At 43.8% G+C, this 19,841-nt stretch overlaps 1 protein-coding gene across 1 annotated transcript in view; it reads left to right on the top strand.

Annotated features, from left to right (window-relative positions):
- The window catches only part of LARS2 (leucyl-tRNA synthetase 2, mitochondrial), a gene marked incomplete at its 5' end in the record, with an annotated part of 168,528 nt that overhangs the window by 122,669 nt on the left and 26,018 nt on the right, over window positions 1–19,841 (top strand). The window contains 3 exon segments of the mRNA XM_079712817.1: window positions 1,800–2,083; window positions 5,848–5,946; window positions 9,040–9,177. Of these exon segments, the coding sequence (XP_079568943.1) occupies window positions 1,800–2,083; window positions 5,848–5,946; window positions 9,040–9,177 (521 nt within the window).

Below are 19,841 nucleotides of genomic sequence, written 5' to 3'. Positions count from 1 at the left end.
GAGAGTTCTGGTTTAGAGCACTCTTTCTTAAACTTGGCTGTCCTTTGAAAACACCTGGAACGTTTTGAAAAATACTGATGCTTGAGTCCCACCCCAGATATTCTGATTTAATGGTTGGGGGAGTGGAGAGGACATGGATCGGACATCAGGAGCATTCAATGCTCCCCGGGTGACTCTAATGTGCAGGAGGGCCTGGGAACTCCTGGCTTAACATAGTGATTGCAACCCAGCCATGTCTCAGAATCACCTGGGAGATGCTTACTGGCCCCACCTGGGTGATCCTGGTTCCGTTAGACCTGAAGATCCAGGTTTTTCAGGTTTGGGACTACCTGGCTATAGGATATTATGTATATAAAAAATAAGGGAATAGCCGAGTTTTTTCCTCTGTAAGGAGTAGCAATGTTTCCTGACCTCATGTTTGTGCCTTCACTTCATAAATTATATCCCCAGACATGAGTCATGTTTTAAGATACTGAACCTTAAACCCTTCTTAAGACTGCGTGTGAGCAGGCTTCTTAGATGTAGAGCAGAGCCAAGCCAAAGTGCCAAAAAGGAGACCCAGATAACCCTCTGCAGGGCGAGAAAGGGGACAGTCGTGGCCAAAATTAGTCTTCTGAATTAGCCAGAAAAATGCCCCCTCCTTAGTATAAGACTGAGCATTAATTACGCTCCCTGGCTTCTTTCAAATAGCTTCAGGTGGTCTGTTGAATCCTCTGGTGGCCCTAGACTGAATATCTAGATTGGAGGAATTCTTTCAATGGATGGAAGGAGAATGGATGGTGAAAGCCTCCATGAGCTTCTGAGATGTGAAAACAGTAATGCATTGAGAAGATAGACTTTCAAGAGAGCTTGTGATCACCTGCACCATAATTACATGATAATGGGAGTTTAGGACAAAGAAAGTGCTCTCCCAGAGTGTAAGTGGTTCCTTGGTAGAGAGCTCGATCTTCAGGACACTTCAGACGCTTAATGGAAAAGGCTGCTTTTGATAAACATAGCTGTACTTTCCTATTCTTTATGCCCCATGGCTGTAAGCTCATGGAGGATAGGGGCAGATCAGATTTATCTTTGTGCTCCCAACGCCTAGCACAAGGCTGGCACCTGGTGGGTTTGCAGTACACCTGCACTGAACCAATTCCAAGGTTCCCACGATCCCCTCGTTGGCAAGCCATGCTGGCCCGATTCTTATCATTAGTTTGGTTCTCTCAAAAGTGTCCGGTGAACAGCGAATTCCTCTTTTCTGCTATTAGTGTCCTGCCCTGCTGTCTCTAACATGGGAGCATTTAAATACAAAAGGGGTGGTCCTTCAAGCTGAGGCCTCAGTTTGTTCCCCTGCTTGCCTGAATTCCTTTGGCTCTAGGATAATATTGAACTTTTCTTTTCTGGCTACCCCTATCTCAAGAGGGGAGTAGTCATTAAAATAAATATGCAGTTTTTTACTGGCAGCTAAATGCTGATATTTGCCTCTCTCTGTAGGTGCCACAGGGCTCTGGTGATAAGGAGAGCCACAAACCAGGGCCCACAGTACTCTCAGGGCCCCCCCCAAAAGTGTTAATTTCTTTTAACACCAGAAGAAAAAAGTGAACTCTTAAGGTCAAAAATTATATTCATCTTTATTCACCACTGTCATAAAATATGTTTTAATACTGTAAGGAGGAAGGTGCCCACAAAGGCAACAGAGAGTCACAATGCAGCCCTGCACAGACCACACAAAAAATGGCAATCCAGGGTGGTGGCATCAGGGTGGCAGCTTATTCTTAACCAAGGGAGGAACGCGATCTCTCTCCTTCCCCTTTCAGTTCACAGGTATGAACCGGCCGGATGCATTTCTAGCCCTGACTCAGAAAGCCCAGAGTAAGAGAGTCGGCGGAGAGGTGACAAGTGATAAACTGAAGGACTGGCTGATCTCTAGGCAGCGGTACTGGGGCACACCCATCCCCATGGTCCACTGCCCCACCTGTGGTCCTGTGCCCGTGCCTCTGGAGGACTTGCCTGTGACCTTGCCCAGCATCACCTCTTTCACTGGCAAGGGAGGCTCCCCACTGGCCTCGGCTTCGGAGTGGGTGAACTGCTCCTGCCCTAGGTAAGGAACCATGTCCCCCAGCTGTGACCATGTCTGGTCCCAGATTTCTACTTGGCTGGAAAGAATAACATAGGTCTTAGGTCTTTTGCTACCTTTGAGAGAAGGGGCTGGAATCTTGGGCCCAGCCCCTGTGATGAGCACCCTGTCCTCTCTTCTGAGCCGATAGAAGCAGCAATGTCAATTCACATCTTTCCCAGAAATAGCTGATCCAACTGATGGAAAAGCTACACATTTTCATGATAGCTTTGGAAGAGACCACTTTCCTCCATTTTATATTCCAAAGAGCTTCTCAGAGATGAGAGAAAATGCCTTACTGTTTTCCCACATAGTGACTGATAACAGTGGGGATTTTATCACAAGTAGCAGAGTAGTGGTAGCTACGAGGACAAGTATGCTCAGGGGGTCTCATTCTTTAATATACTGAAACATACCGTATCTCATTTCTTCTCATTTTGGCAGTAGGATTATGTTTTTCTGTTAATTCACTGGCATGTCTCACATGTGATTTTTATGATACCATTCCAGCTGATTAAACAAATAAATAACAGATACCAAGCTGTAATATTTCCCTTCTTCCTTCAATGGAAAAGCCATTTTCCTCTGCCTTATAGATCATAATGGGGTTGTTTTAAAATAACTTAGTCCTCTTCTTAGCATCTCTAGGTCAGTAATTAGGTAACCATATAGTGCAAGTGCATGGCTCAGAATGGGGAGTCAGACAGTAATGGCTTCAAGTCCTGGCCTTGCCTCTTCCCTAGCTGTGTGGTCTTGGGAAAGTCACTTAACCTTTCTGAGCTGTGATTCCCTTATCGGGAGCTAAAATAACCCCCTTGAAGGGATTTCAGAAGATGAGAATTAACGCATGTAACACTGCAGAGTGACACCTAGCAGACACTCTGTAACTGGAAATGTTAGTGCCATCCTGCCCGGGCCTGCCAAAAGTCCACCCAGGTCCTCACCCAGGCTGTTCTGAGGATTGAGATGGGGCTTGCAGTCAGGAACATAGGAAGCTCTGGGCCATTTTAGGGTATCACCCTCTTTGTTGATAAGCAGTGACAAAGGGTTTCCCTGCCGGAGACATCAGCAGCCTTCAGCCCGCCAGTTGTGGCAGCCCAGGGCCTTGGTAGTGGGAATAAGGTTTCCTACCTTGGCTGCAGATTCCTGGAGGGCAGAGCCCAGGGCTTGGTCTTGGTCAAGTCTCCCTGGTGATTCTAATGAGCACACAGGGCTGAGAGCCACTGAGCCCATGTGGCCAAGCGGGACAGCATGGTGGTAAGGACCACAGGTATGAGTCCAGCAAAGGTGGATTCCTTACCTTTGAGCTCCAAGACCTTGGGCAGATTTCTTAACCTCACGGAACTCTAGTTACTCAACTGCAAAATGGGGACATGAGTAGTGTCTACCTCATAATCCCCAGGCTTACTAGGAATTAAATGAGATAATGCCCATGAAGCATTTGGCTTAGTGTCTGCCACCCAGTGTTAGTATTATTACTGTTGGAGCTCATAATGGTAATAACGTTGTCACCATCACCATCATCTGTCCATCCCACTTACCAAGTAACCTCTTCCGTGTAATCCAGCTTTTAGTGTCAGCAGGAAAACATGTTGGTTGTCTTCAAGTCCAACATGACCTTTAAAAAGAAAATCAGCATGGCAAGTGTTAGTCAGATATTAGTCCTATTATCAGTTGAATCCTGCATTTTCTTCCTAACTTGCATGGGTGCCCTAATGGTGAGGAAGAAGAAGTAACAGTTATCTTCTAATTATTTCCCAAAATAGTATGTGTTCTGGTTGATTGCCTTCCAAATAAAAAGACCTGGATTTTATTTATTTAATTTTAAAATTATTTTATTATTTTTTGCGGGGGGTGTATTGGGTTTTTGTTGCTGTGTGCGGGCTTTCTCTAGTTGCAGTGCGTGGAGGCTACTCTTCATTGTGGCACACAGGCTTCTCATCTCAGTGGCTTCTCCTGTTGCGGAGCACGGGCTCTAGGTGTGTGGGCTTCAGTAGTTGTGGCTCACAGGCTCTAGAGTGCAGGCTCAGTAGTTGTGGCACACGGGCTTAGTTCCTCCACAGCATGTGGGATACTCCCGGACCAGGGCTCAAACCCATGTTCCCTGCTTTGGCAGGTGGATTCTTAACCACTGCACCACCAGGCTTTCATTTAGAGATGCACTGTAGGAAACAGGATTAGGGTTCCCTTGGGGCTCTCTCCGATAAGCTCCTACCCCAGGGACCACCACTCTTCCCAGTGGGAGGCCCCCTGACTGAAATGAGGAGGCCCCTGGGAGCCCAGAGCCCTGCCAGATCTGGGCTCCTGTGCTCTCTGCTGAGCCACTTCCATTTAATAAGCAGAAGATGGGGAGTGGCTGTTTCCTACAATAATATTCGGAAAGCCAGTATGAACTGCATCACAGATGTAACATATAAAGGCAACTCTTCTTTTATTTTTAAATTAAAACAGACTCAAGCCCTTGCATGCTAAATTAGCAGAGGATTCATCAGTTCCTCTTGGGGTTCCTCATCCCCCTCCTCAAATTCTCCAAGATCCCCCGAGGACCCATACTGCCAAAAGGGTAGCATTTGGAGAGGTGGTTGGTTCCACTTCCATGCCTCAGAAGGGAGAACCTGGAGTCTGAGCCATGTTCTCCTGCTGTGGCTTCTCACGGCCACAAAGGGTCCCTGCTAATAGCTGTCGGTAGCTGGCTCACCCCATCCACTGCTGTTCCGTGCCTCTGGGGGGTCTTCAAGGAAGCCAAGCACCCTCCTTGGCCAGGCTTGGCTCAGGGTACTCTCTCTTGGCTTCCCAGAAGTTGTGGCTTTTGGCTTCAGTCCCACAGGGCCATCACCCTACCAACATGTTTCAAAATTGGTTCAGCAGTTGGGTCCTTGTGGAACCTTAGTCCTCCCCAGGCATCTGCATGCCTAGGATGAGGATTTCTTTTTCTTTTCAACCCTTTACACACCAAGCATCTCACTTCATTCACTTTCTTGAACAGTGGGGCTATCTTCACCCTTCTATAAGGAAGCTTCCTTTAGGCAGTGGTGTGTTGGTAAGTGTGTACTAAATAGCTCTCTGGAGGGGAGCTGCTGATTTGTAGTGTTAGCCCATTTCTGTGGTATAGGTACTTCCACCAAGGGCTAATTTCAGACTACCAACTTGGCATCATTTGTCCCAGAGTTGGGAAGCGATCCCAACAGCTAATCCTCACAAGCTGGTATGAGGTGGCTCCAGCATACCTCTGCCTTTGGGCTCCCAAGGTGATTTATCTTCCTAAGGTCACCTCTTGTGGATTTCTGCTCCCCTTACCCAAGAGACAGAGATAGAAAAAACCCCAAGTTCATTTTTCAGCACAGTATCTCACTACATTTGGTTTTCAGCTTTTCTTCATAAACTGATTTGCCTCATAAGCATCATAGAGTAGGCATTGGCTGAAGGCAGTCTTGATAAGCCTAAAAGAGAAGTGAATGCAGTAAAGAGACAAGATTCCTGTTAGATATTCTACCATGTTAAATTCAGAGAAGTACAGAATAGGGCTTTTAATTGTTGAAGATTTAAATGTTTACTTTGTAAGTTTCTTTAAAACATCATGTACTCTGCAGTACAAAGAGAGTCCACACTGTGAATTATCTTTTCATGATGGGGCATTTTTCTTATGACATTTTAAATTCATAATGATTGTCATAGCTTTCTCAAAAGCTGGTGGAAAATGCATTAATATTTAAAAAGAAACCAATCGATGAACTTCATTTATTTCTTAGGTGCAAGGGAGCAGCCACGAGAGAGACAGACACGATGGATACCTTTGTTGATTCTGCTTGGTACTACTTCAGATACACTGACCCTCAGAATACTCAGAGGTAAAGAAAGCCCTGCTGAATTCGTGAGCATGTGTCAATCTGGGTCTTCCAAGAAGCAAACACCAAGATGGAATTGGATGGGCAAGAGATTTATGGGGGCAAGTGCCTCTAGGGAATAAGGAGGTGAGGGAGCAGGAGTTGGCAGGGCGAGCCCTTGACCATGATGCTGGTCTGACACCTGTGAAAGGAGAGGGCGGAGGTAGGAGGATGGCGTAGGAAGAGCCTCAGACCACAGTGCAGCTTGAGAAAGTCTCGAGCAGGCTGACGGGAAGCCTCAAGCAAAGCATGTCCATTAGAGAGTCCCAAGTCAGGAGGAAATGGCTGCTGTGGTCCGCTCCCTATAGGAGGGCATGGGCTGGCGTGAACACCCAGTGGCTCCAAAGACAGAGGAGCTGGAAGCTGTTGATCAGTTGTGCTCTTTGAAACAGGCTCTTGTAGGGAGTGTGTTCGATTATTAAATTAGATTCTTCACATCCAAGTAAGTCCCAGGTACAAGAAAAATGAAAAACAGAAAAAGGAAGGAAGTGCTAATACCCTCACTGGGCCTGTGGTGAACTGCATTTATGCAGTTGTAAAGGTGTAATATTATTTACTTAACTGAAAATAATGATGTAACTATTCAGGGAGGATAGGAGGTAGGGAGTGTGAGAGAGCTGAGAAGCATGACTTCTTAGCACATACAGTCGCTAGATAATTTCCAAAATTGATAAACGAACAAAGACCATAAACATATTTTTTAATAATTGCCAGAAAAAACATCTGAAAGAATTAAGTGGCTAAGCGACAGGTGAGGGGTGGGAGGGAGGTTAGTGAAGGAATGGGGCTGGAGACCACTGTTTTAAATTATAAACCTTGTGGTACTATTTGATTTTTTTCAGCTATGTGCATGTGCTTCTTTGACAAAAATAAATAAGGGAAAGAGAGCAGTAGGTAGATAGGTAAAGAAGGAAATGAGAACAAAAGAAGACTGGTGCAGAGCACAGGAAAACCACAGACACTGTGCTTCAAAGACCTTGCCAGCTTGCTCTTGTCCGTGGGAGAACAGTTATACTGAAACCCCATTGTCCACGTATGAAAATGCCCCCATTTTCTTTGTTGGTTGTAAGATAATATATTTCCAGGGAGACAGGCGCTCCTGCCTGCCCTGCAGTCCTGCGGATCTGTGATTTGAGTTGAGGCTGTGCAGAATGAGCAGGATCCGGAGTAAACAGCAGGCGGCAGAGGCAAGAAAGGATACAGGGTGACTGCTGTGGCTGGGAACCACCAGGGCAGCCCCGGCTAACCCACAGAGGGGCCCCTCTTCTGGGTCTTCCTTCTAGAAGGGGCTTTTGGTGACTTCCAGTTAGGAAGAGCTGCCTTAGAATGCAAGGGAAATCAGGCTCTCCACCTCTCAGAATGCTTCAAGGGAAAACCTTCTTACAGATGATAGACTCCAACTTAATGATGGGACCCTTAACTGGTGAGAGGTATGTCCCGAGACCTTCACAGCCCCTAGTTTGGGAATACCACGTATCACATCATTTCCCTTGTAAAATGCTGCTGTTTATTTCCATGCTGGCTTGCATTCTCACTAGGTGGTTTCCAGGAAAGATCATAGATCCCAGCTATAGCTACCTTCAACATCTCACTCCTCAATTTATTTCAAACTTACTTTCAGGCTGAGTACCATTCTTGACTTCCCTTGCTTTTCTGTCACCTGCATGAGCAGTTAGATTCCTCTGGGGAAGCATTTTTCACAAAGAAACATTATTTAAAATTTTACCGGAATTCTGGCATAGTGACTGGAGGAGAGAAAACCAAGCTGCCTTAAGATGCAAACACATGGTGTTTGGCCAGGCCCACCTGCTGAGCGCCAGGGAAAAAAGTACCTTGAGGTGTGGGGAAGAGAATTCACATATATGTGAAACCATGGAGTGTACACACACACACACACACAGTGTACACACACACACAAAGTGTAAACACACGGAGTATATACACACACAGTGTATACACACACACACACAGTGTACACACACAGTGTACGTAGACACATACACACACACACACACACACACACACACACACACACACACACACCCTCCCTCCCCCAGAAAATAAAGTGAGTGGCATTTCTTTTCCTCCCTAGCATCCATTAGGACTAGGGAATGATGCTTCCAGTGAGGAAGCCTTTCTTTTAGGACCTCTATTGACCAAAAAGTATCTATTAGGTTACAGAGAGTTAGGCTGTTTCATGTTAATTACTCCAAGTATGCTCAGTGCATTCAGGAAGCATATGCAGGCTCTTGCTGACTATCTGCATTTTGAGGCTGCTTTAAAAATAAGATTGAATTTCTGTTTTATTTATTTATTTATTTATTTTGGTTTATAAAATGTAATTTTATTTTATGTTACTCTGCTGTCACATAGGGCATAACATTTTCACAAGGCTTTTTTGGAACTACAGTCGATGATTATTAGCAACATACAATAGTGGTCCAACTCTCTAACAATCACCAGACAAACTGGACACCCTCTCACATGTACACAAATCTGCATGGAAAAGTACTAATTTTAGACTTGGACTTGTGTACTTTATTTCCCCTTTCTAGTGTATTAAGAAATGACATGCATGTCATTTCTTAATACACTAGAAAGGCAAATGAATTTCTGTCTTAAAATGAACTTTTAGTGCCTGCACGAGTCTCCATTGTACATGCCATATTGCCCTCTATTGGTAAGAACTCAAAAATCTTGATTGTCTATGGTAATAAAAATTAAAATAAATCCAGATAGTCAAATATGCATTGTACAGAAATACCCTTTTTGCTGGTATGTTTTCCTTTTGTCCTCATTATATATGAAAATCACATTTGTTAAAATATGTCAATAATGGCTTCTGAAACAGTTTTTATAAATTTCATAAATTAACACTGCTCTGACATTTTTCTCCTTTGTTATATAAGCTTCTCTCATTATATTTTAAAAAGAAAATCACTGTTTTTCTCTGGCATAATTTATTTCAGGGAATATGCAAATTATGATTGGTCTAATTTATGCAATTGTGACAAAGCAGGGTTTTTTTTTATAAATGACCATCTCTCTTCCTCCCAGCCCTTTCAGCACAGCGTTGGCAGATTACTGGATGCCTGTGGATTTGTACATTGGAGGGAAAGAACATGCTGTCATGCACTTGTTCTATGCAAGATTCTTTAGTCACTTTTGCCATGATCAAAAGATGGTCAAACACAGGTGAGCATTTATACTGCTTTGCAAAAGAATTCAGTTCCTTGAACAGCAACTGAAGGCAGGTGTTGGTTCTTCTGAAGCAAGGTAAATATATGTAGCAGAAGAGCTCTATTTTTCAAGCATACTTTAGAGGTCATTGTCAGCCTTAACCACTGGAAGTCCATTTATGTTGCTTAGTCAGTTCTAGCCCGTGATGTTTGCCTGCTTGCATAGGATCTTCCCTTCAGCTTTTCTCTGTTGAACTGAGTTAAGTAGTTGAGATTTTCACTTGTGAGGCAGAGAAGAGCGGTTCATAATGTCACACAGCTTTTTATAGCTTCTCATGTGAGGTCATGTTTATCATCTGGTCCCTTGGTGTAAGCTCTGTTTCCAAGCTTGACTGAATCCTGTCTCAATATGTCATTCTGATAAAATAGATTAAAAGCTAGGGAATCACATTGTAAATCCATCGATAAATTCTTTTCTTGTTGGTCTATAATATAGTCCCCATGATGTTCAGAAAGATGTGTGTGTGTGCTTTTTTCCCATGAAATATATCATATATATGTATATATAATATATACATAATATATAATATGTATTTAATGTATTATACAATTTAAAAAATAAAATGAACATCCATGCACCCCCTCCTCAGATTAGGATATAGAGTATTACAGGTCCCTTAGAATACCCAGGGTGCCCTCACTAATCAGATCATCCCCCTTCCTACACCACCCACCCCTCCCCCATACATTCCCTATCCTGAATCTTGAATTATTCATTTTCTTGCTTTTCTTAAATGTATTACTTCTTTATATATTTTTAAACAATATGTGTTGTTTAGTTTTCTGTGTTTGAACTTTGTATAAGTAGAATCATATTTCATGTATTCTCTCTTGCTTCTCTTGCTCAGCATTTTTGGGGATTCATCCATGTTGCTGCATGGAGTTATGTTTCATTAGTGATTCACTGCTATCTGGTATTCCATTACATGGAATGGAATTTCTAATACAGAGCTCAGTTTATGTCTATACCACCATTAATGGTCCTTGGGCTGTTTTGTGCAATTCAGAACAAAACTGCCGTAAGCATCCCGGTACGTTTCCTGACATACGCGTGTTAGCAGTTCTCTAGGATGTGTACCTGGAGTAAGATTAGAGTAACCACATGTTCAGCTTCACTAAGAAATGCCAGACCGTTTTCCAAATTGGTTATATGAACCTACACTGGCACCAACAGAGGTGAGGGTACTATCAAGATCTTCATCATTACAACATATAGTACAGCCATCCCTGTGTATCTGCAGGGGATGGGTTCCAGGACCCGCCACAGATACCAAAATCTGTAGATGCACAAGTCTCATAGTAGGCCCTCCTTATCCGTGGGTTCCACATCCTTGGATTCAACCAACCTTGGATCATAATCACAGAGGGCTGACTGTATTATCTAACTTTTAAAATTTTGTCAAACTGGTGGTTATATAATGGATCACTTTGTGAGTTAAATTTGAATTTAAAGACACTGCTTACTTAATGAAGTTTAGCATATTTTTATTATGTTTATGGACTTCTGTGTTTCCCTCCTGTTAAATCCCTATTTGTGTCCTTTGTCCTTATTTCTTTTTTTTTTTTTTTTTTTTTTTTTGCGATACGCGGGCCTCTCACTGCTGCGGTCTCTTCCGTTGCGGAGCACAGGCTCCGGACGTGCAGGCCCAGCGGCCATGGCTCATGGGCCCAGCCGCTCCGCGGCACGTGGGATCTTCCCGGACCGGGGCACAAACCCGTGTCCACTGCATCAGCAGGCGGACTCTCAACCACTGCGCCACCAGGGAAGCCCTGCCCTTATTTCTTCTGGGTTGTCTTTTATCAGTTGTAGGAGTTCTATAAATATTCTGGATGCTAATCCTTTATCAGCTATATGTATTGCAATATTTTTTCCTGGTTTTTGGCTTGTCTTATTTTTATGGTGTCTTTTGATGAACAGAAACTCTTTTTTTTTCTTTAATGATTGTTGTGCTCTTTTATTTTTTTTTCATGTCACACATGGATTTCATATATTTTTTTATACCTTTATTGGAGTATAACTGCTTTACAATGTTGTTAGTTTCTTCTGTATAACAAAGTGAATCAGCTATATGTATACATATATCCCCGTATGCCCTCCCTCTTGAGCCTCCCTCCCACCCTCCCTATCCCACCCCTCTAGGTCGTCACAGAGCATTGAGCTGATTTCCCTGTGCTATGCAGCAGTTTCCCACTAGCCATGCGTTTTACATTTGGTAGTGTATATATGACAGTGCTACTCTCTCACTTCATCCCAGCTCCCCCCTGCCCCCCGCAGTCCTCAAGTCCATCCTCTACATCTGTGACTTTATTCCTGCCCTGCCACTAGTGATGAACAGAAACTCTTAATTTAATGTAGTAAATTTTAATAATCTTTTCCTTTATGGCTATTGCTTTTAGTGTCTCAGTACCTTTAATGGAACAGTCCGTCCATTTCCCCACTGATCTGCAGTGCCCTCTCCATTATAAATCCAGTTTTCATATATATGCAAGGGCCTATTTATAGGGTCTTTATTTTGTCCATTAGTCTATTTGTTTTTTGCTGTGCTAATTAGTTACTGGCATTGTTATTTTAATTTTACAAGTCTCAGTATCCAGTAAGGGAAGTCCTCCTATTTGTTCTTTTTCTTTAGGAGTATCTTTTTTTTTTTTTTTTTTTTTTTTTTTTGCGGTACGCGGGCCTCTCACTGTTGTGGCCTCTCCCGTTGCGGAGCACAGGCTCCGGACGCGCAGGCTCAGTGGCCATGGCTCACGGGCCCAGCCGCTCTGCGGCATGTGGGATCTTCCCGGACCAGGGCACGAACCCATGTCCCCTGCATCGGCAGGCGGACTCTCAACCACTGCGCCACCAAGGAAGCCCAGGATATATATTTTTAAATTTTTGATCCTTAAAAAATATATTACTTTTAGAACCTCTGTAATGCAGACTAAAATCCAGTTTCATTAAAATGAAGTACCTTGAAAACTCCCTCCCTTTTCACCCCATGCTCAGACCTGCTCCCTCATTCTGTGCATGCATACATGGATTAAAAGTCTACAGAAAGCTAATTTAGGATATAAATTAAATGCTTAAAATAATTTCTTCTCATTAGTCCCAGAGACCTTCATGTGTAAAAATTAACCCATCTGCATCAGAAGGACACTAAACACATTAACAGTGTTAATCTTCAGAGAAATAAATTACAGTCATCCCTTGGTATCCATAGGGGATTAGTCCCAGGACCCCCGAAGATACCAAAATCTGAGGATGCTCAAATCCTTCATACCAAATGGTGTAGTATTTGCATATAACTAACACTCATTCTCCTGAATGTTTTAAGTCATTTCTAGATAGCTTATAATACCTAATACAGTGTAAATGCTATGTAAATAGTTGCGTGGGTGCACCAAATTCAAGTTTTGCTTTTGGGAACTTTCTGGAATTTTTCTTTTTTTTTTTTTTTTTGAATATTTTGATCTACGGTTTGTTGAATCCACAAGTGTGGAACCCACAGATAAAGAGGGCTGACTGTAGTTAAAATGTTTGTAACTTATGGGCTTCCCTGGTGGCGCAGTGGTTGAGAGTCCGCCTGCCGATGCAGGGGACATGGGTTCGTGCCCCAGTCTGGGAGGATCCCACATGCCGCGGAGCGGCTGGGCCCGTGGGCCATGGCCGCTGGGCCTGTGCGTCCGGAGCCTGTGCTCCGCAGAGGGAGAGGCCACAACAGTGAGAGGCCCGCATACCGCAAAAAAAAAAAAAAAAAAAAAAAGTTTGTAACTTGGATTATAGAATTTACCATTCTGCCTTGCATTTTCTCTATGGAAACTTCTTTACCTCACTAGATAAAGATTACCCTGGATCAAACGTAAGGTAGATAGATAGTGGGAAGCAGCCGCAGAGCACAGGGAGATCAGCTCGGTGCTTTGTGACCGCCTGGAGGGGTGGGATGGGGAGGGTGGGAGGGAGGGAGATGCATGAGGGAAGGGATGTGGGAACAGATGTATATGTATGACTGATTCACTTTGTTATAAAGCAGAAACTAATAAAAAAAAAAAAAAAAAAAAGATTACCCTGGAGGATGGAAGCTGTGTTCTGTTACTATCACAGTCTCATGGACATTATATATTCTCAGGGAATATTTGTTTAAATAAGTTGAGTTTAACCCCTTGATATAAACAGATAAAAGTTTATGTTGTTCAAAGGAAATGTTCTTCTTGGGATAAGGAGAGTTGGATAGAGAGAGGTTAAGTTCAAAGGCCAAATACAACATGAGAAATATTTCCTTCTCATGTAGGCCTAGAAACAAAGACCATAAATGGCTTCTGGCTCCTTAACAGTAGGGCACATTTCTCAGCTTTGGAACAATTATTTGTAGAAGTAATGAATGAGTAAATAAATTATTCAACGGCTCACTAATTTAAGATGTAGGACAGGCCCTGGCTACTTTTCTGATTTGTTTACAGTGTTTTAAAACTATAGTCAAGGAGGAAAAATGTTTGTAGCATTCCGACATAATTTAAAATACAGTTTTGGATGTGACTTGTTTTCTGTTCAGATAAATTTCTAATTTGCAAAGCCTCGAGGGACACCTGGTATTTGCCTTACCATCAACTTTAAGGGACAGCTGTATGGTATAAATGGAAATATACCTAGCCAATATATTTTTTTAATTCTTCACAAGATGATACGTTCTATTCCATGCCCTCCCACCCCCCAAAAAGAGGGAGATTTATTTTAAGTACTTAGAAGACTGACTTTTTTGAGGAAGGTGCAGAAAGTCATCTTATTTCTGTTTCTCAGCACAGTTGTTAGAATTACTCCTGTTAAATTACATCAGGGCAACAATAACCTCTGAAAACTATTTCTGAGTGTTACCTGTTTATCAGAGGTATTTTGGTAAACCACTTGGCCTCAGATGAAATGAAAATCATCTACTTTCTGTGATGAGTATTTCAGAACTCTCTGATTAAACACTTTTTAAAGCCTCCAAACAATTTTATCAAGCTGGCCTAAGAGGAAATTTTGAAACCTGTCAACCTTATGTGTGTATTTCTCTCTGTTTATTAGCTATTTTTCCTGAAATGTGTATAAATTGGAATTTCGTGTCCATTTCTGTATTCTTTTTGATTAGCGTTGTCATTTCAGGAGGGACTTGAGACTACAACTGTTCCAGTTTTGTTTTCATTTCTCAGCCATGTGGCCACTGTCTCAAGTAGTAGCTCTGGACTGGGAGTCCAGAAAAACCTCTGTCCCGTGATCACATGGGCCTGTAATTAGCGGTGTGGACAAGAGACCTAACCCCTTTGGTTCTCAGTGGCCTCATAGGTTAGGGATTCAGTCACCTCTGAGCACCCTTTTCACTCTATGATTCTGGTTAAATGTCTTCGAATATCAATATAAAAGTAAAGGTTTATGTGGATTTAATAATCTTCCTAGTTCCTAAAAGAGCCCTGGACCTTTCTTTCATCACTTGTACATTTAGGTCTGCAGTTTGAACTTTCAGAAGGTCTCTTTACCCTTTATAAGAAACTGGCCTCTGGGTTGGGTATGCCATCACATGGGACAGTGAGTGCCTTTATTGTGTGTCTGAAACACCAGGTTAGTGATTAAGCTGGAATTGATGTCAACAGGAAATTTGCAAAAGGAGAAATGGAAGTGATCAATAAACATACTATAAAATGTTTATCTTGCTGGCAGCAAAAGGAATACAAAATAAACAGCAGTGAGGTACTGTTTTCCATATAGCATCCCAATGAGAGCAGCTCTCTCATATACTACAAGGCAATTGCGAGCAGGCTTCATGAAAAGCATTTTGGCAGTATATAGTGAGAGCTTTAAAAATAGTCACACTTTTGGACACTATTTGCACTTCTAGAAATCTATCCCTAAAGAAATAATCAGAAATGCAAACTTACACAGCAAAGTGTTCCTGTAAATATTACTTCAAGTAGCTAAATACCCCGAACCTAATTGCCCCCAAATACTGAGAAAGGGCACAGTATACCCCATCTGTATGGAGGATTCTTGTACAAAGAATGTTGAATAACATGGAGAAATACTTCTTAGTAATGAGAAGTGAAAAAAGCAAGATAGAAAATTGTAGATAGTTTGATTATCTCTGTCTTTATATGTACACACATACCAATACACATACACAAAGCAAGAGAAAAGACTAGAAAAAATTATGTCAGCATGCTAACACTATTTTTCTCTGGATGATGAGCTTATTGATGATTTTATTATTTTTTAATGGATTTTTTTCCAGATGTTATACAATGATTATGTAACTTTATAACAGAAAATAAAGCGAAGACATTTACAGTTTATATTCTGAAGCAGGGAAGTGCACTGGGCCTGCCAGTGTGACTTGTGAGTGTGAGGTTGGCACCAGCCTTGGCTGCTTGTCACCAGGATGCTGGAGGGCACAGAGGGGCACTCTCGGTGGGGGTACCTGTCTCTGCTCATCTCCACTGAACTGGGGTCAGGAAGCCTTTTCTCCCCCTTTGTGAGAGACAGCTGTAACACGGAATCTTGTCAGTTTTTGTTCTTGCTCTTTCGTACAGCTCAGACACTAAATTCCCTGAATCGACTTTCTCCCTGCAGTTCACAAACAACAAAGAGGGGGGTGGGTTGGAAGCTGCTGCTCTCGTGCTTACAGCCACCTGCTGACCATTGAGAGCTCAGCAGGCCCCCATCCATGGTCCGGGGAACTTTTTCTGATCACACCAGAAATGGAGCTATTGGGAAAAGGCAAAGGAAGAGAAGAAAAGCCTTACTTGAGTCTCGCCGTAATGCTAAGGCTTCCTTCCACGCCCCTGGCTAGCTGCTAGGAAATGGAAACCGTGATATTTTAAGATGAGCCATGTCTTGATACTTAGAAACGGGCTAATTATGTGAACATGATGGTCCTAGACTCAGGGCAGGGATGAAGAGCAAGGTGAACTTAGTCTGAAAAATCCCAGTTAGAAACTATTTTCAGAGATCCATGGCTTTCTGTTTTCTTCTTTTCAGATCTATAGCAGCCACCTGACCAGGCAGGAGAGTGGGTAGCAGGCTCTCCAGGTCTTCTTAAGTAGGGAAATGTCATCTGCAGTGACTAGTTAGGGCTCTGATGGATCCTGAGATTCTTTTAGCCCATCTTGGTTAATGCATTCCTTTATGCAGTGAGTTTTACAAGGGTGCTTAAAATAGCCTATCTATGTTCTGAAATTCCTGTTAATCCTAAGGATTAGTGACCTTCCTCCCTCTCTCCCTTCCTCACACCCACCCTCCCTTCCTTCCGTCTTTCCTTCCTTGAACAAAGGTGCCTTTCAATGACCAGCAGGTATACATTGTAATTTCTGAATTAGTGCAGTCCAAACTATCAAGGAAACTGAAGATTCCATCCCTTTTCATCATTCTGATTGCATATAGCTGTGCTGCAGTACAAGCAAAGGTAATCCATCTCTAGGGGTGGTATTGAAGGAGTGAGAAGAAAGCTGGCTCAGCAAAGAGCACAAATTTGTATTCATGAAAGTGAAACCATCTAGGCCTTCCTCAAGGCAGATGCCCTGCAGAACGCCTCCACCTTTAATGGCTTCAGAGTCAGAAAGGGTTTGTTGGTGGTTTACAGTTGCAGACTTTTCACTTTCTTTTTCTTGTTTTTAATTTAATTTATTTTAAAAATCACAGAAGTCATGAATATGCATGTACCCTTAGCTTAAAACTTCCCAATTTTGCTGTTCAGGGAGACGCTGCTTTGGGAAAGATCCCCGGTGTTCTCCTTACTTGCTGCCAGTAATAATAAATCCTTCCTTACCTTGAAAAATAACTAGCTAACTAACTAACTAAATAAGTAAATAAATATCACAGAAGGACAAATGCATGTTTAAAAAAATTCAAACAAGATGAAAGTGCACTAATACTGTCCACCCCCCTGTTCCCCGGCTTGTGTATTTGTTGTCCAGTTTTCCCTTCAGAGGGAAGCTTGGAGGAGGGCTGTTGAGAAAGGCCCAGGAGCTAGAGTGGGTGGGAGCAGTGACCAGGGAGATGGTGGGCGGATCCCTGGGACGTGGCCTGGCTGGACAGGTGTCCCCAAGCTCCTTTGGAGGGGTCTGGGACCCAGGCACATGGCCTGGTCATGTTGGTCCCTTGCGGGCACCAGCAGCATGACCCACCCAAAGTGGAGGAGGGCGCCACCTACAAGAGAAAGTGCCGTTTGCACTCCTGACCTTGCTGGAACACCTCCTTTTACCTTCAAATGGAGGAAAGTAGAAGCTTGGGTGCCCAGGCGTGGCCATCATCTTAACCCAGTGGAGACGTTGTTCCCAGACTTTAAAAACGTTCACTCTTCACTTTCTTATAAAGCTCCCTGCTATACACAATCATTATGATGTGTGAATAACGTGTTTGCTTATACAAGTTTGTTCCCAGGTACCATTTGTTGAATGAATGAATGAATGAACAAATGGGAAATACTTTAGTTATACATTGTTATGAATCTGAATAATGAACCTGGCAATGTGGTGTCATCTCTGCTCCAGCAAGACTAGGCTCCAAGTCTAGCAGGGCCCTTGATGTCCCCTTGTCCCCCATTCCCATGTACCGTGCTTCTCTATATCACACTTCATGCCTCCTCCTTGTGGTGGTGGCAATTTATGAGCATGTCTTGGGCCACCCATTTTACTGTAAGCTCTTTGATTAATTTCAGAGGGCTCTGTACCCAGTTGTCGCTCAGATACAAATGTGACTCCTCATTCTGGGCTAAACTACACCTGAGGATGGATGGAATAAGAACCAGATTCCCAGAGCCCTTTGGCCCTGGAAGAGTGGAGGGAAAATCACTGGGGAGTGAGCAGGATTCTAGGACCTGGGAAGCGCCCCTCCCCACTGTGGAATTTCTCTCTCTCTTCCACTCTCATTCCCTGCTGATCTTCCCAAGGGCTTGAAATAGAAAGAGTTTGAAATCTTTGAGGGTGCCTCTCTCTGCAAAAAGGTTCTGGCCCCACCTGGAAGCCATAGCGTCCAGTGACCCCTCTTCATCCCCTTTCTTCCTTCATCTCTTGTCCCCTCCACATTGTCCCCCCCTCTGCTGCTGGCAGATTTATTTATTCATTCATTTCAAACCAGTTACATTAATTGAGCATCTACTATGAACTAGGCGCTGCGAGGGGTCTTCACGGCTCCTCCTCTTCCTCCTCCTCCTCCTCCCTCTCAGGAGGAAGACAGGCAGCAATGCAACTCACCTGAATACACAGTGACAGGTAGTATCTGCCCAGTGCCGTCACAGGCACAACACTGGACACACCGAGGAAAGAGCAACTAATTCTGACCAGGAGGGCCTGAGATGCCTTCACAGTGGAGGTGGCATTTGAGTCAAGCCTGGAAGGGGGAGTAGAGTTTTGACAAATGGGCAGTTTTGATAGCACTTCAGGGAACAGTGTGTGAGTAAGGACATGGAAGCGCATACGGGCAACATGTAGAAGGAGCAGAGGAAGCGAAAAGGGAGGGATAGAAGTCCGATGGCCAAGCTGGCAGTTCGGACTTGATGTGGCAGGAGTTGATCTTCAGATCTGAATGGACTCTCTGTTCCTCCTTCCCAGCTCTGAGAGTGGTCAGGCTTTGGTTTGGTTCAGTGATGGCAGACAGGCTGGCTCCCTGAGGGCAGGGATTGATTTGCCCACCATGACATCCCTAATGCCTGGCTCAGTGCCGGAATCATAGTCAGCACTCAATAAATACCTGCCGAATAAATAAATGATAGATTTCACAGGGTAACTCTGCTTTCTGAGGACGTGATACCAAGAATTCTGAGCCTCAGCCTGAGTCCACCAGGAAGTGCTGCCATGGATCAGTGATGGGGTGGGAGGGGCACTGGGGCAGTTTTGCCATCCCTGCACTAGGTGACACTTCCAGCCATCCCTGCAGTGCTTCAGCCCTGGGAGAAGGTAGCCCAGATGACCCTCAGCTATCAAGTTGTGTTGTTGCTAACTTTTGGAAATTAAGATTTATTTGTTTAACTGGCAGGCCTTGTTTTGGGTGTGCTGCTGTGTGAGAAGGGTACGCCTGCCATTCTGGGAAAGGCCTCCAGTGTGGACACTCCCCTGAGATCCCTCATTCTGAAAGGCTTAGAAGTGGTTTTGAAACAGGCAGAACTGATCTACTGTGTTAGCAGCCAGGCTGGTGGTGCCCATGGTGGGGAGATGTTGCCTGGAAGTGGGAGGAGGGGGCCTTCAGAAAGTAGGTCACATTCTGATCTTTGACCTGGGTACTGGTTACACAGGTGTGTTTATGTTGTGAAAATTCCTCAAGTTTTACCCGTAGGAATTATATGCTTTTCAGTATGTGTGCTTTACCTCATTTAAAAGTTTACTTTTGGGCTTCCCTGGTGGCGCAGTGGTTGGGAGTCCGCCTGCCGATGCAGGGGACACAGGTTCGTGCCCCGGTCCGGGAGGATCCCACATGCCGCGGAGCGGCTGGGCCCGTGAGCCATGGCCGCTGAGCCTGCGCGTCCGGAGCCTGTGTTCTGCAACGGGAGAGGCCACAACAGTGAGAGACCCGCGTACCTCAAAAAACAAAAACAAAACAAAACAAAAAACAAACTTTTAAAAAAGAGAGAGTTGTAAAAGATGAGGCCTGAGGAGTGCAGCCTTAGGCGGAAAGGC

The sequence above is a fragment of the Hyperoodon ampullatus genome (genome assembly GCF_949752795.1).
Source record: "Hyperoodon ampullatus genome assembly, chromosome: 10".
Taxonomy (NCBI): Eukaryota; Metazoa; Chordata; class Mammalia; order Artiodactyla; family Ziphiidae; genus Hyperoodon; species Hyperoodon ampullatus.
This window is presented reverse-complemented; position numbering and strand designations above follow the sequence as displayed.